The sequence below is a fragment of the Oreochromis aureus genome, linkage group 12 (assembly GCF_013358895.1).
Source record: "Oreochromis aureus strain Israel breed Guangdong linkage group 12, ZZ_aureus, whole genome shotgun sequence".
NCBI lineage: Eukaryota > Metazoa > Chordata > Actinopteri > Cichliformes > Cichlidae > Oreochromis > Oreochromis aureus.
Genome location: NC_052953.1, coordinates 34,243,390 through 34,260,128, shown reverse-complemented (window position 1 = coordinate 34,260,128; position 16,739 = coordinate 34,243,390). Strand labels below are relative to the sequence as shown.

The 16,739-nt window shown below is 38.5% G+C and overlaps 1 protein-coding gene and 1 long non-coding RNA gene across 2 annotated transcripts; one reads left to right on the top strand and one right to left on the bottom strand.

Moving 5' to 3' along the window:
* Positions 1–366: 366 nt before the first annotated feature.
* On the bottom strand, positions 367–2,750 carry LOC120443001. Its single transcript, XR_005615052.1, has 3 exons — positions 2,626–2,750; positions 2,287–2,490; positions 367–485 (listed from the first exon to the last, which is right to left on the bottom strand). It is a non-coding gene; the product is annotated as an uncharacterized LOC120443001 (long non-coding RNA).
* Positions 2,126–10,114, top strand: LOC116316346 (T-box transcription factor TBX2-B-like). Its single transcript, XM_039620522.1, has 7 exons — positions 2,126–2,606; positions 2,689–2,956; positions 3,198–3,344; positions 3,440–3,516; positions 4,545–4,651; positions 6,287–6,732; positions 8,273–10,114. The coding sequence occupies exons 1-7, from the start codon at positions 2,275–2,277 to the stop codon at positions 8,582–8,584; spliced, it is 1,689 nt and encodes a 562-aa protein (XP_039476456.1). The 5' UTR covers positions 2,126–2,274; the 3' UTR covers positions 8,585–10,114.
* Positions 10,115–16,739: the final 6,625 nt, after the last annotated feature.

Below are 16,739 nucleotides of genomic sequence, written 5' to 3'. Positions count from 1 at the left end.
GACATTCAAGCCTAAGTGGAAATGCTGGGCCACAATTGTTTTCACATTTGGCAAAAGACAAACAAGGTGGTGGCAGTAGTTTAAAATGAACTCTAATGCAGGATCTGAGACAGACTGTTTCATACTGAAACTGGTTTATTTACAAAAAGTGATTTAGAAGAATGAACGTCACAAGTTTATGATTCAAGAAAATGTGCCAGCCAGGGGAGTCTGAGACTCTGGAAGAATGAAAAGGTGAGTCAGTCCAGGGAGTTTACATACTGTGGAGCTATGGTACGTATTGATCCAGAATATAGCTTATCTAAACTTGTTTTAAAAAGTCAGTTGTACCTGAGAGCGCCACTGGCTTGCTCCTTGAAGCCACTGGTAAACACTGAAGGGTGGACAGGCAGATGATGACCGGAGTAAGTTATCCAGGAGTTATTTTCCAGCAGAAGGGACCAATTTGGCTGAAACAGGAGAACGAATCTGGTTGCAAGGATGCCCTTCAGCCACACAGGAGAAGGAGACAGAAGAATGCAAACTTAAGCACTCGAAAAACACACTAAAGCTGCACCAAAGCTGGCAAAGACCAATAATACAATCAAACCTCCTCAGTATGGTAATTCTGATTATAATACTGTGGAGTTTGACAATCTGGTGAGAAATGAAAGCTCAAGTTGGTTCATATATACTGCTCCTGGTGAGGTTGATGGGAAGCAGGTACAGTGGCTGAAAGGCAGGAAAACAAAGTCTCCACCACAGACCAAAGGAACAACCCAGTGCTGGACTGTGACAGAACAGCCTATCAGCACAAACACGTCATAGCAACTTTCAAGCACAGTGGTGGAAGTGGGATAATCTGGGTTTATTTTGCACCTCAGCACCTTGCAGTCACCATGAACTCCTTTGTATACCAAAGTATTCTAGAGTTACATGTGAGGCTGTCTGTCCAACAGCTGAAGCTTGGTAAAAATTGAGTCATGTCACATGACGATGACCCCCAAGGACATCAGCTAATCTCCAACAAAACTGCTGAAAAAGAAAGAAAAAAAAAGTGTTGCTATGGTCCAATCAAAATCCAGACCTAAAACCAAATGAAATGCAGTGCTGGGACTTTAAGAGAGCTGTGCATAAGCAAATGCCTGAAAACCTCAATGAACTGAAACAGGTGGTTCTGAAAACTATTGAATCATGGGTGTACTTAATAGACAGCACGTTGTAATATATCATTATATCATGTGTTGTTGTTCATCTGGGTGTGTGTGTGTGTGTGTGTGTGTGTGTGTGTGTGTGTGTGCTGTACCCATATAATTAGCTGACATCTAATAGCTCTCCACCTTCTGGTCCAAATTTGACCAAATGTTGAGGCAACACTGAAGCTTCAAAATGGAAGCCCAGAAACCAGTTTTATACAGTCTATGGACAAATCACACCCTCAAGTACAAAACCTGTCAAACTCAAACAGAGAATAAAACAAATGAAACAAAAGAGTTCTCTTGTAAGTCAAGGTTTAGAATTTTTTTTGTGCGTATGTATGTATGTTAATTCTCATAAATGATCATTTACAGAAGATGCGATCTCACAGATCCAGTATGGGGTTCTTAACCTGTTAATCCCCCTTTTTAACCTCTGAAATTCTTCAAGTTAACCCCAATACAGGGAAAATGCTATGATTTAAATATAATTTTATAGAAATGATAACGTGATTAGGGTAACTGTAAATCACAAATAAATACACTCAATTTAGTGTCTCAAATACTTTTTTGCTCCTGTGTCAGAGCTGTATTTGTGTTAAAATAAGAAAATAGGTTTTAAAAAATAATTGTAATTTTTATTGAAACTTTTAATAATTTCATATTTATGGTAATGTTGGATATTGGTGCTGTATTATAAATGGCAACTTTAAAAAAATAATAATAAGAAGAAGAATTTTAAAGCGAGCCAAGCCGGGGTTATTTGTATGTCTCAGTGTTGTACGTGTGTAATGGGCTGTTTTGTTTTGTGATTAATAAAGTTGAATTTCACTCAACTTAGGACAGCACTTTCCTCCACATAAAATAAACCCCACCCACTGCCGAGTGTCACAAGAAGTTCAAACGTGTCAATAAGCAAATCGGCTTCGACACAAGCTGGGAGGCATTAGAGAGCAGTGGACTTTTGGCTGAAAAACAAGTATAACAGCTATTTCCTCTAACACGTTTTGCTGATTTTTTTTTTTTTTTTTTAATGTGCCACTTTTTTATTTTGTGTAAAAGTGTAAAATCCTGCTAATAAAGTTTCTCTTTGGAAACCATGCGCACTTACTCTGAGCTGTGCGTCTCAGCAGAGGTGCCTCAAACTTTTCCAGGAGGAGATGCGGCTCCCCGCGCGACTGTCCTGTCCGGATTCACTTTGTTCCCAGTTGCATCCACGGGAGGACCGTCAAACCGAAGCCTGGATACCATCGTAGATCCGATCCTTCGCACATCTCCGCCGGAGCGCTCTGCGGTATTTTCTCGGTCTCATGAACTTGTGGAAATCGAGGAAACAGCAGAAGATGAGCCCAAACTTTATTTGGAAGCCAGTGAGCTTTGGAGACAGTTCCACAAATGCGGAACAGAAATGGTCATTACAAAATCTGGGAGGTAATTTTATAACATTTACGCATTAATGGAAAGGTGTTGATGAATGTGTGCTTCCTGTCACTGTCTCTTCTTCTTCTCGCAGACGTATGTTTCCGCCGCTCAGGGCCAGGTGCACGGGGATGGACAGAAAAGCCAAATATATTCTCCTCATGGACATCGTGGCAGCTGATGACTGTAGATATAAATTCCATAACTCGCGGTGGATGGTGGCGGGCAAGGCGGACCCCGAGATGCCCAAACGCATGTACATCCACCCGGACAGTCCGGCTACTGGAGAGCAGTGGATGTCGAAAGTGGTCAACTTCCACAAGCTGAAACTAACCAACAACATATCAGACAAGCATGGATTTGTAAGTTTTCACCTAAGACTTTGTTTTAAACAACCACCATGCTGTCAAAGAGCGCATCAAGACGTGCTGTTTATGGCCTTTTAGTGAGCAATAACACAGTAATACAGTAAATTCACTCAATGCGTAAAGTAGCTTGGGGATGCTGGGAAATAGTTTTCACTTAAAAGTGTTAATAACACTTTCATTTTATTTTTGCTATATGCTTCCAATTTTGAGTTTTTCTAATTCTTTTAATTTGCAGACAATTCTCAACTCGATGCACAAGTACCAGCCCAGGTTTCATATAGTAAAGGCACATGACATCCTAACGCTGCCTTACTGCACTTTTAGGACATATGTGTTCTCTGAGACTGAATTCATCGCAGTTACAGCTTACCAGAATGACAAGGTAAGGAATTCTCTTCCCTAGAACAAAGTGGAAAGGAAGGCAAAGACTTTGAGTCTGCAATCATAAAGAAATGTTTCTTTTGTATCAAATATTAGATCACACAGCTGAAAATAGACAACAATCCTTTTGCCAAGGGATTCCGAGATACTGGCAATGGAAGGAGAGAGAAGAGGCAAGTTATTTCTTATAAGTTACTCAGTCATTTAGTTACGAAAAAAGAAAATACTATATACATGTTTGTTTCTATATGAAACAAAACCCTGCGGTACCTTTTTTGTGGTTGTGGTTGTGTAGAAGTACAAAAAGGAGTAAATGAAAATTATCTCCAAAAAATGCACAAGTGTGTCACTATTACATATGCATTGGTGATAACAATGATATTAAAAAATGAAACATTATCGTGCCAATATAACTTTGTTTTTTCTCAAACAAAGTTAAAGCAACAATCATAGTTATCAATTAATTTTACTTTTAGCATTATGGACACTTTTTTTTCATTCTTTCCTAGAGACATCTAGGAAAATACAAATGTCTTCTTTTTTAAATCAGGACCATAGCCGTAATCTACAAAGACACCAAAACAAAATTTCCTCAAGTGTATTTTTTTATGTGTTATTTATCCTAATTTGTTTGTACAGTTTTAATTTCTCAACTGGAAATTACATTTCAGAGTGTTCTCTACTAAAAAAAAATAAATCCAGGTAGCTGTGACAATTCTTTTTACTACTAGAGGAGTCAAATGTGAATTTAAAACCTTATGAAGTAATCACAGTGTATAATTATAAACTCACTGCTAACATTCCCACATTTCTTGAAAAAACACAGACACTTTAGCCTCAGTGTGGTAACTGCAGCCATCAGTATTTGTAAAAAAAAAAAAAAATTAATGTTACTTTAGAAGAACTTTTTTTCCCAGTAAGCCACTAATCTTGTTTACAGAATATTACTATAAATTTCAGATTCCCATTAAAAAAGGTCAAATTTGTCTCTTGCACTCTAGGACGCCAAACTTCACACATAAAATCTGTTTCTGAGCTTCTGAGTTAAAAACAGAACAAAACTGTGGAACCAGTTCAGTTTTTTTTATGACCGAACACCAAAGTAATGTCAGTTTGAACAAAACTCCCACAAGTCAGTATTACTCAGCAGTGATACAGGTGACCTTTTTTCTTCTTATTGTGTTTTTCTTGGTTATATCAGGAAACTACAACATTCATCCCACAGGTCTAAAGAGACACAGCTGACTGATGTGAAACACGAACCTGTAAAAGACTCTCCACAGCAATCACACGATTCCAGGTCTTCAGGTGAGCGAATTCACCACTTCACCCTCACAGTATTCATAATGTCAGTGTAACCTCTACACTATAAAACACACAAAAAATTACAGAACTAAGAAAAAGGGTGTAAAAACGTGATAGATGATCCTGATTTCCATTGACTTTTCACAGTTTTCGTAGTATTTTAATTTTGTTAATACAATATGGAAAAAAGTACTGGGCTACCTACACATTACACCTAAAGGAGCTGCTCAGCCCTGCTATGAAGCTCTTGGTGAACAGTTTTTGTGCTGATGTTAATACCGGAAGAGGTCTGGAAGTCTGCAGTTACTGAGTCAGCAGAGTGTTGGTTCACAAACTGACTTGTTGCAACAGTGCTTTTCTGTTACAGTACCATGCTGGATTTCATTGAGCTCTTTAGAATGACCCATTCTTTCACAAAGGAGTCTGCATAATTTTATACAACTGTGGAAATGGGCCTGAACACAGCTGAATTCAAACATTAAGAGGTGTAGCCCAGTACTTTTGCTGAATTTACATGCTGAATTAAAAAAGAGACAGGTCCTCAGTAATTTTGCTCTGCTTGTTTGTCCTGACAATGCCCAGAACTTCACTCTGCAGGATCCTATCTGTGCTAACAAAGTGATTAAGCCCCACAACTTACTGCAGCTTTGATTGTTTCTAATATAAAAGTAAATAAAATGTAATCAGAATAGAAACTGTGCAGTGTAAAATTTGATAAGTTGGTGGTAGTAGTTAAAAAATTATACCCTCAAAACTTGTAAGTAACCTTAACTTAAGAGAGTGGGTTTATACTGACTTGTTTATTTTGAGTGTGTAGTATTTACAAACTCAGTATATATACACTTAATAGAAGATTAAAAAAAATAAGTACATTTTAAGTTAAACATATTTTAACTTAAATTATTTTTGCTAAACTAACTTTGTATATGAGTGACCTATATTTTTTTTTTAACCTGTATTTAATATTTATAGGCTGCGTTAAGACAGTGATCTGACATTGCCCCATATGATGGAGTTTTACTGACATTTGAACAAGCGTGAATATGAACGCTGATCGGGAGTCACTGACTGCTACAGGAATGGCAGCCTTTTAGCACAGTGTTCTTGGTGACACAAAAAATAAACCATAAACCACATTAGAAAAAGTCTTAATCTAATGCAGCATAACTGAAAGGTTGATCACAGCAGTACTATATTAAGGGTTTGAAGTTAGTCAGTAATAATCACCTGTTTGGCTTTGATTGCAAATGCAGAAATGTTCTGTCCAAATAATCAAATTATACAGAATTATACTGTGATGTATGCATACAAAAAGTACATATAACACAGTATACACAAGTAAACTTCAGAAACTAGTACTGATTATGTCAAAGTGACTAATTTGATTTAACATGTTGTTTGTGTTCAGTGTATTGTGAAATTAGATTTCTGAATTGGGCTTACTTGGTCCACAAAATAGTTAGAAATTGATCAAAATTTCTAAACCACACACAAACACACACCCACACACACACACACACCCTCTCAAGTCATTGAGCATAAGCAAATCTGTGGACCTGAATCAAAAGCTAACTTTTGCCTTAACTTCTTTTTTGGTGGTGGTGGTGGGGGGGGGGTTGTTTATTTTGGTTTTGCAAGATCCCCATGAGAGTGACAGTGATAAGGACACAAATTCTGAGGAGCTTCCTGGAGAAGAGATGTGTGAAACACACCAGGAAAAAGAACCACAGCCAAAGGTTTCCATCACAGAAGCAACCATGCAGACTACAGCCAGGATCCACAAAGATGTGGACCTCGGACAAAACCATGTCAGCAGCCTAACAACTGACCAAGCAAATCGCTGCCAGAAACAAGATGCAAAGACGGAACAACTGTCTGATGTCTCCACCGGTTTTGCATACAGCTGTGCTTATTCTCCAGAATTAAACAGATATCTGTGGGATCCCAGTGTCTCAAATGGCTTTTTCCACTCATCTCGGCTGAACACCTGGCACAGCTGTGCCAACATGGACAGAGTAGTACCATGTGGATTGAGTCCAGCGCTGACTCCTCTTCCTATTAATCAACAACATGCAATGGCACAGGTACACAGCAACACAAGACATAATTTGGAAGCTATATCAAATGACTTCTGCATAACCTCAGAAAACCATTAGGGCACCCATAGCCTTTAAGTGCCTGTCAAAGTGAGGCATTAAGGCTTACATGATGAGACTTAGAGCATAGCAAGTATTATTAGTAATAAAACTTAAAGAATGGTGTGTTTTAATACTTATTATTGTTGTAAAAAGTCCAGATTTAGCCCATTTTAACTGTTAACTTATACTTTATTCACTTATCTTTTTTTACTTTCATTCAACTACATGAAGCACAAATAATGTTTTTTATAGAGAAATTTAGTGCATTTTCCATTGGTCATGTTTTTAAGGTTCTTACTACCCAGAATGCACAACAAGTCTTATATCTGTTAAAAAAATGCAACAGCATTTCCAAAGAATGTATTTGCAAAGGCTGGAGAGAGGCGCTGTGACCCTCATGTGACTGCAATTTTTTGAAGCCAGTCTTTCTGACCGGTCATATATGTACAGACTGGCACATTCCACATTAAATACTAAAAGAAACACAAAGGACACAGCACTGGTTATGTTTTAACAACATCTATAGCTGGTTTGTCTGCACAGGAACCTTAAAGGTTGGAAAGGATAACTCACTGTCAACTAGTGTGTTACCTCACTGTGGTCTCATTATTTATCCTAATTTAAGTAAATATAGCCCATTATTTAATGTAGTGAAGAGCAGAAAAGTAGAATGTCAGATTTTATTTTCAAAGTTGTAAAATTTTCATAAAAATGTTGCTCATAGTTGTGCATATTAGACACCCCACCCCCTCCTTCGCCCTGCAACCCTGAAAAGGATAGGTAGAAGAGAATGGATGGATGGACGTTGTTCATAATTTTAAAGAAAAAAATAGTATTTTTCCTCAAATCAGGAGGATTATTTTAAAGAAATTACAGTATAATTACTTGCAAGTTCAATGAAGAATGTGTCTGCTTTCACATTCTTTAAGTACCCTCATGTTTTATTTTTAACTCATGCTATAGATAACTGAGAAAATTGTCTTCATCTGTATTTTTTTTACTTTAAGTTCATATTGTTTGAACTGCCTTCTTACCTGAAGTTTCCAGAGGCTGTGGATATGCCTTAGTTTAGTATTTTCAAACGGTCTCTGAAGGGATTTGCAGAGTTTTCTATTTTAAAAAAATGTGGCTATATAGATACTCTATATAGCTGAATAGCTATAGTTGTAGAATTACCTGCATTCAGTGACATGTACTCCAGGCTAAATCAGTAGACAAGTACAAGTAGGAATTCTTTGATTTTTTTTTTTTAATTAACACTAAAATGAAAGCCACTCCTATTATTACTTGATCAATCATACTTTTAGGTTTTTGAAAATAACACACAATACAATAAATAATCAAGTAATGTATTTACACTGCTAGAGCATTACGTATGTTGTAGGTTTTTTTCAGTCTTTCAGGACTGAAAACCACACTTGACCTGGGCTTTTGCCGTCCACAATCCTCGGATAATCTTTTCTATTTATCTTATTCTTGTTATCAGGACCTGATGAGCCTTTCACACTTTGGAGGATTTCTGTTTTATCCTAACTCCAGCTTCTTAGCAACATCGGCCCACTACCTCAACCCACAAGGCCAGTCCGGATTGGATTTCAGAGGCTGTCCAAGCATCCGCAGTCGGGATTACTTCTCCTCTCCGGCAATATTTTCATTTGTTCCTGCAGCAAGTGGCAGTTTCAAATATCTCACCCCAGATTGGCTTACACAGCCTAAGATGGAGGAAAAGACTTTAACAGAGCAGGAAGTGACTGGAGCCAGGATAAGTAAAGAACAGTGGGAGTCTACTGACCTGTGAGGGGGTTCTGCTGTTTGTTAGTGTCCCTGCATGTGGACTGTTGAGATTGTTTCCAAAACCTTCTATATTCCTTATTTGGTGCTGTTTTAAACTCATAAGGAAAGGTTGTGTATCTCACAAATCATCAGCCGCTTTGATGAACAGGTAACAAAGACTTTTCATTACAACAAAATACACCCTACAATATACTAGGGTGTGTTTTTATTGAAACTCTGCTGTCTGATGCATTATGTGCTTAACTAATGCCTCCTTAATGCAGGTTCGTGTTGCTTTGTGAATGAGTTTTTGCCAAATAACGAAAGTAAAATACATCAACATAATGTTTGAAACAATGTGAGTTGTCTACATTTGTTAGTTTTCCCCTCCAAAGAACATAAATCTAAATACATTTGTTTTGCATTTGTAATCAGAATCTGATAACCACTCAGTGGAGATCTGTATTCTCTGTCTCACCTCTTGCTGACCCCAAATGTAAGTGTACACCACTGTCTAAAAGACTTGAGCCTTTTACTGCATCTACAGTGTGTCATGCTGAAAAACAAAGTGGTTAGCTAATTAGACCCTCTCCAGCTGGTTGTGCATGGCGGATGATAATCTGAACCCTCTTTTCTGTGTTCCATCAATTTTAACATGGTCCAATGTACCACAGGCTGAAACTGAGACCCAAACCATGACAGAGCCCCCACTGTATTTTACAGATAGCTGTAAACACTCGCTATTGTACCTCTGTCATTATGTTTTCTACATACTGACAAATGATGAACCAAAAATTCCAAATTTGGATTCCTCACTCCGTGAGACCTTTGGCTGTTGATTTTTAGTCTAGTTCTTGTTTAATTTGGCACACCTCAGCCCTTTCTCCTTGTTTCTTTTCCTTAAGAATACATTTTTTGACAGCCACCTTTCCACTCAGATCATATCTGATGAAGCTTCAGAGAACAGTAGATGAATCTTAATGACATTACTTCTTTTAGACCTGCCACTACTTCTTTTGTCCTCCACTTGTCTAGAGTCCTCAAATCACAACAGAAACTTCCACGTACATATGAGAAACAGTTGGTTGTAGTGGATGATGGTGATCCTTGGTGGTGCTTGCTTCATGCCTGAAATCAAAATGGTAGTTGGTGTTGAGGTTTAAGGTTTTTTTTATGTTTCTTATACATATATTTTAGAACGATTAAAAAACAAATAAATAAAAAATGGAATCCTAACTCTCAACCTCATCTATTGAAAACATTAAAATTTTCATAAAATTAACTTTTTTTTTTTACAACAACTCCACAGGACCCAATTCATTCTGATGAGTGCCTCTCAGTGCCTCTTCTTCAGTATTTAGAAGTTCTTTGGTTCTTTGTTGAAGATGTTTTGATTTTGCCCATTTTATATGGGCAGTATACTACATGGTGGTAAAATCTAAGTACTTTGCTAACCAACTTTGTTGGCTTTGAAACAGCACATTTACATGTTCTTAAATACTGATTAAAATATTGATGAAGCTTGAATGTCCTTGACATCTAGTATTCTTGTTGTGGAAATGTAAAATGTAAATTAGTTAATAAATAACATCTTAGATCATGATTGAAATGATATGCTGTCTGATGTATTACATGAATAATAATTTAATGACTCTATAAAGACATGCAGGACTTCTTGCTGCTCACAACTTGTAATCGACCAGTCATTAGCCCAGGAGCACGCCCTGGATAATCCTTGTTTCTTACTCTAATAATGACCACAATTTATAATGTGAAATGCATTTTTTATTCAATAGAATATGAAACTAGCCTCTAATGTTCTGAAAGAAGTGTTTACTGAGGTCACAGAGAAAGGAAGCCAAGGGTCATTTACCCACAGTGTTCACCCAGGTCTTTCTGCACAAAATAATCCTCCATGTTAAAACACTATATCACCAAGATTTACAAAAAAGACTTCATTTTTATTCAACATGATTCAAATGAGGGAATGAACTGATAAACCCAGCATGAAAGTGTTTACAGAGGTTGGGACAGAGCCACTTCCCACTAGACTTCAACAGAACCAGAAGTTTGTTTTTTTTCACAACCACATCTATTGCCATCTGGTGGCCTTCAGATAGAATACAGGTTTAAGGGACTTCTGCATTGGATTCCCCAATCCCCAGTTGACGTAATTCCAAGTAGTAAAGTTGTAAAAGTACTTTAACTATATACAATACAATACTCGTATACAATATTACACACATAAAACAATTTAAGTTCACAAACCAAAAAAAACAAAACAAAACAATGTAGAGCCATTCAAGCATCACTAGCAAAACAAACCAATACATTTTTTTGTACTTAAAAACAAACCTGCAGCTTGTTTTCAGATCCGAGTTGAGGAGGCACACCAGATGAAAATTCTGACTTGGATCTGTCATGATTATCCTGCTCTATCCTTATATGTTTTTACTGCATCTGCAGTGTGTTTGGGATCCCTGTCATGCTGAAAGACAAAGTGGTTGCCAATAAGACCCTCTCCAATTGGTAGTACATGGATAATCTGAACCCTATTTTTGTGTTCCATCAATTTTGACACGGTCCCCTACACCACAGGCTGAAATAGAGACCCAAACACGACAGCGCCTCCATTGTGGTTTACAGCTATCTGTAAACACTCACTGTTGTATCTCTATCATTATGTTTTCTACATACTGACCATTGACTGTAGAAAACATGGACGACGCGACCCCGCCTCCTCCCATTGTGCAAAAATGAAGCCTAAGGCTGTGTCCCAATTCAGGGTCTGCACGCTTGAAGTACGCATTTCAAGTGCGATTACGTCACCGCCACGCGACGACGGCTGTCCCAATTCAAAGTGCACTTCAAATGCATACTCCAAATGCGCCGTCGATTTCCCCAAATATCAAGCGTGGTCCGGTGCACGCTTCGTGGCCCCATATATCCCACAATCCATAGCGCGGCGGTGGGTGTGGATAATTTTGCCGCAAAATACGGCAGAAGGGTGCGGCCGAAGAGTGAACTGTCAAAAGTAAGTACTGAATATTATGTCACTTATTTATGTGCGAATGTTTAAGAACATTAAAACATGACTGTTGGCCACATGTCGGCAAAGTTATGTGACATTAGCGATGTTTGTACTTTCAGCGGTAACTTGGTTTTAAAGCCTCTACTTCTAAATATATATACATATATATATAGTTGACCTTAATCTTACAGAGAATGTGATGATTTTATGGATAATTAAAGTCAGTCATATATCCACAAACACAAGCTGAAAGTCAGTGATGCTGCTCGGTTTGCAGTCCTGAATATGACGGCACAAGCAGGATTCACTGCACTGTTAATGTTAGCTATGTTATATTGCTGCCTCTGTTCGGTGGTGTCGAGCCAAACGGACTTTAACGTGTGTTTGAACGAGCTGACGGTTCACTCGTTAAGCTGAAAGAAAGATGCTTTAATCACAGGAGTCACACATGTGTCCACTGTACCATCTGGAACTCTTCTTGTTTAGCACTCGTAATAACACAAACACTAAATCCTCCTTCTCTTCTGCTGTTTTGTAGCAGTGTGTACACCTGAGACTGTCACCTGTCTCTCTGTCCTGCACTCTCTCTCTGTTTCTTTCTCTCTGATTGTGGAATAAAAGTATGAACATGTATTTATAGGTTACACTTGTGTTTGAATCCTGCAGCTTATCACACATTTGATTTCCATGTGTGACAACTGCAAGTGTCCAGAGTGAGGACAGACTGAGGGACCCACTGCTGCACATCATCTGTGAGGCTTTGCACCCCTGATGATCCACCAGGACAAACTCAGGAGTGTGTGAGGAAGAGGAGGAGGAAGAGCCAGCAGCAGCTGACAGATGGAGAGAATAGACAGACTGTTCCCTGTTTGTGAAGGACTGCTAGGAAAGTTTAACATCACTAATTGTCTGTCCTGAATCAGTCTTATTAGGTAATGTTCAAATAATGTTATCATCCCAGTGTTTTCAGTGTGGGAGAAAGTACTCAGGGCCTTCAAGTTACACACTATGAAAGGCAGCAACAAGTTTAATATTCAGAAACCTAAAGTATGTATCAGCAGCAGAATGGAGCTAAAGATCAATGTTTGTTTCAGTTCTATGAAGCTTTGAGTATTTTGGATTAGTAGCACTGCTGTGTTTGTTGCATCATATTGCTGTAATTGTTTATATGCTTTATATATTCTGAGGTAAGTTGATCTATAGTGTTACATCATATTCTATAAGGATGTTATGTGTTTGTGTACTTTCTGCCCAGTTTGGCCCATTTAGCAGAAGTCAGCCTGTTTAAGGCTCTGATATCTATTCTGTATGACTTAAAGCAGTTATGACATGGTCTGATTTTCTCACCCAATAAAGGAATATTTCATATACCAGTCTGATCTTCATTCTATCAGAAACAGTTATCACAGCTCGTACATTTTCTTTTTACACACATATATAAAGCATTGAGCCAAATTTAGTAATGCCAACATATTGAAAGAACAATCTTTGTCTCTTATATATAATACATCTGTATATACACTGTCAGAGATACTTGTCTTTGAGTGAAGATTTAAGGTGATAGGAAATATAAATAACTGCTACTTGCATCTTTTACCCAGAGTTCAAGCTCATATATATATACACATATGTATATACGTATGTATATACGGATGGATGGATAGATGGATATAGATATATAGATATAGAGAGATAGATATAGAGAGATAGAGATATATATCTATATATATAGATATAGATATAGATATATATAGATATATATAGATATATTCTGACAATACATATAATATTGTCCATATTATATTAACATTACCACAGTGAGATGACTTTAGTCTCATGAACAACATTAGCTAATTATTATTTACTAACTAATATTGAAATGACTGTTCAGTACAGAAATGAAGCCCAACTATCATGTTTTACAGTCCTGTGGTCTCAACTAATCAAAGTGATGTCATGACAAAAATGAATGACCAACAAAACATTTTTTCTCCTTCATTTCTGTCACACAAAGCTGTATGAAACATTTCTCGCGGTTAGTATCATGGTTGCTAGGCAACCTGAACAGCGCGACGAAGGCTAGACCGTCCCATTTCACAAGCCTCTCACTTCCGCACTTCCCGTACTTGTAGTACGCACCATACGTAGTACGCGTAGTGTGCGTACTTCAAGCGTGCATACCCTGAATTGGGACACAGCCAAAATATCCCGCTTGTGGGATTTTGCCATCTTGCAAATTTGGAGCCAGAGTCTGCGCAGTAGTGACTTGAGGTGGAGCGACTGTGTAACGCTCCCGCCGACACACCCGCTGGACGTAACCGCAAACACGCCCCCCTACACTTTTTACGTAGCCCGGCTGCTCCAGTTCTTTTGCTGGTTTACCGCTACTGACGAGTCGTTTAATAAGGTAAATACAACCACGTCACTGTTATAAAAAAAGACACACAGCTTATCATCTTATAGTTCTAAAATCACTCTGTTGTTCATTCGTTTGCTAGATTAGCCGTTAGCATACGCACTGTGTTGGAGGCTTGTTGCTAGCTAGTTAGCGATGCTACACACCTGCTACTCTAATAGTCTGTGTTATTGAAGGATTCAGCATTTCTTATGTTTTTTTTTTTATCCATTTTTAGACAGCGATGAGATCATCTGCACACTCTACAGAGGCCCAGAGTTACTGTTAATATCAAAAATGTAATGCTGTCCTTTGAGATTTTAACATAAGACTGTGAGTGTAATGGATCTAAAACTGTTTAAATCTTCAGAGCCCTCTACATCCTGGTAACATGGAGACTTTAAAAACGGCAGCAGAACGTTTCAGTAGTGCAGTCTAATTTGTTCTTTTCATTTAATAATAGAGTCCATATTATATCCACAGCTACATTCACCCTGGAGAGAAACTAGTGAGGGAAACCATCAGGACTAAGCTGGGTTTCCTGAGTCCAGAGGTTTGGAGAAACTTCTTCCCTTTCTTTCATCACAGCTGTCCTGTGCCAGAAGTTCTGTTGACCCACTCAAAAAGGCTTCATTTAAGAAACACCGGGAACACTGAAGCTCATCGCATTGATGAAACAGGACTCATGATCTTCACCAGCAGCTCCCTCACAGGGAAATCTTCAGCACTCCTCCGTAGGTGGGCCAGGAGATGGATACACCCAGCATTTCATGAACACTGTGATGGAGACCTTTGGTTTGTGTAATGTTATAAATACTTGGATACTCCCCAGAGGCTCCGGACTTTTACATAAAGATATTATATTCAGTCCTGTAGAAAGTTATATATTTAAAAATATATGATCCTCTCTGGTTACTCTGGTATGAATAACTCTGCATCACTTTATGGTAAATAACACACTATCTGCAAAAAACTGTGAAAGAATTCCAGATGACAAGTTTGCAGTTCAACATACAAGTGACGACCTTTGACCTTCATCAGGTTTTATTTAATTGTCATCCATCCTCCTCATCCGCTTTATCCGAAGTCGGGTCGCGGGGGCAGCAGCCTAAGCAGAGAAGCCCAGACCTCCCTCTCCCCAGCCACCTCCTCCAGCTCATCCGGGGGAACACCAAGGCGTTCCCAGGCCAGCCGAGAGATATAATCTCTCCAGCGCGTCCTGGGTCTGCCCCGGGGCCTCCTCCCAAATTATTTAATTGTGTTAGAGAAAATCTCATATGCTCTTCATGCAGGTGAGTACATCAAGTGTTTAAAACGGAAGCTGTGCAGGTCTGAGATACAAACTGAGGTCCGGTTAATGCTGATATATAGTGACACAGTTACATGAGTGATTAAACCTTTTTGTTTTTTTGTCTTTAACTTTATCAATAAAACAGCTGCAGCTTTCACTGACCGCACATGTGGTACTTTAACCTTTGTACTGTTTTCATCAGTTCATTTTGCAGTTAACATATGAACATGTTGGATGATCTGTCTGCTGTCACTGGGTGGTGCTGAGGTCTGAATATGAGGGCAGCTCCTGTAATCACAAAGAGAACAGAACCATCAAACTCAGATATAAATTTTATCCCTCAAAATTGAAATAAAGCTGATTCTTCTGTCCTCACACACTCAGGATCTGAAGTTCTTCTCTTACATTTTTTTCAGTATTACAGTACACTACAGTACTTTAATCCATAGTTCCTGATTAATGAGGAGTTACTGAAGTACAAGCTTTTAAAAAAGATGTTACTGTCTTTACAGATGTGGCAAGAGACTGAAAACATGCTGTTGTTTGCACATATTTAATAATCAGCTCTGCACAGGAGCTGCAGCAGGGTGCAGCCTGTTGCTTTTACAGTATAATACTTGTAATAAAAGTGCAGTAACAGTAATTAGTGACTGAGTAGCCCGGGGCGTTTCTCTTGATTTCTTTAGTAAATTCATTCACCTGCACAGATTAGCTAAACGAACCCCGACAGCCGAGTGCTCATTTTAGCTAGCTAGGTCTCAGGAGCTAGCTAAGGACGGTAGTTACGGATTAGCTTACAAACACGTTTAACTTACCGAAAACCTGCAGCGGGGCCTCGGGTCCTTCTGTCGGGTAGTCCAGTTTACTGAAGAACACCTCAGGCTGTCAGGTTAAAACACTCGGTCGTGTTTTCGTAGCGTAAACGCTGGCCCTCCTCTCAGAGCCTACGCTCTATCTGCTATTCCCGAACACAGATACGCAAGTTTCTCCGTGACTGCAGCTGTCAGTCAAAGCTGCTATGATGACGTTTCACCCCAATTTAACATCACCGCGGTAAGAATTAGAATCAAACTTATGGGAAAGGAGACCCCTTGGACATCAATCAGCATGATGAGAACTATTGATAACAACAGAAAGAATCTTTGGAAAAAAATTATCTAAGGAGAATAAATTTATTTTAGTCTGACCCCAGTCCCATCCGCTAACATGGAGGAGGCGGGGTTTATGACCTATACTGCAGCCAGACACCAGGGGGCGATAGAGACGTTTTGGCTTCATTTTTGGGGAGCTGTTGCGTCGTCCATGTTTTCTACAGTCAATGATACTGACTATATAATATAGCATTTAAAAATATATTCTTGTGACATAGAAACATTTGTGCATAAACTACCTAAAGGTATATCGTACAATCAAGACATTCTTAATATTATTATATTATGATATACACATATATAAGGATATAC

What these genes read in the sequence shown, in the direction of transcription:
- LOC116316346 (XM_039620522.1), top strand. Translation starts at nt 2,275, where the DNA reads ATGCGCACTTACTCTGAGCTGTGCGTCTCAGCAGAGGTGCCTCAAACT. An exon ending in TATCAGACAAGCATGGATTT is followed by an intron (nt 2,957 to 3,197) that starts GTAAGTTTTCAC and finishes TTTAATTTGCAG; the next exon opens with ACAATTCTCAACTCGATGCA. An exon ending in ACACGATTCCAGGTCTTCAG is followed by an intron (nt 4,652 to 6,286) that starts GTGAGCGAATTC and finishes TGGTTTTGCAAG; the next exon opens with ATCCCCATGAGAGTGACAGT.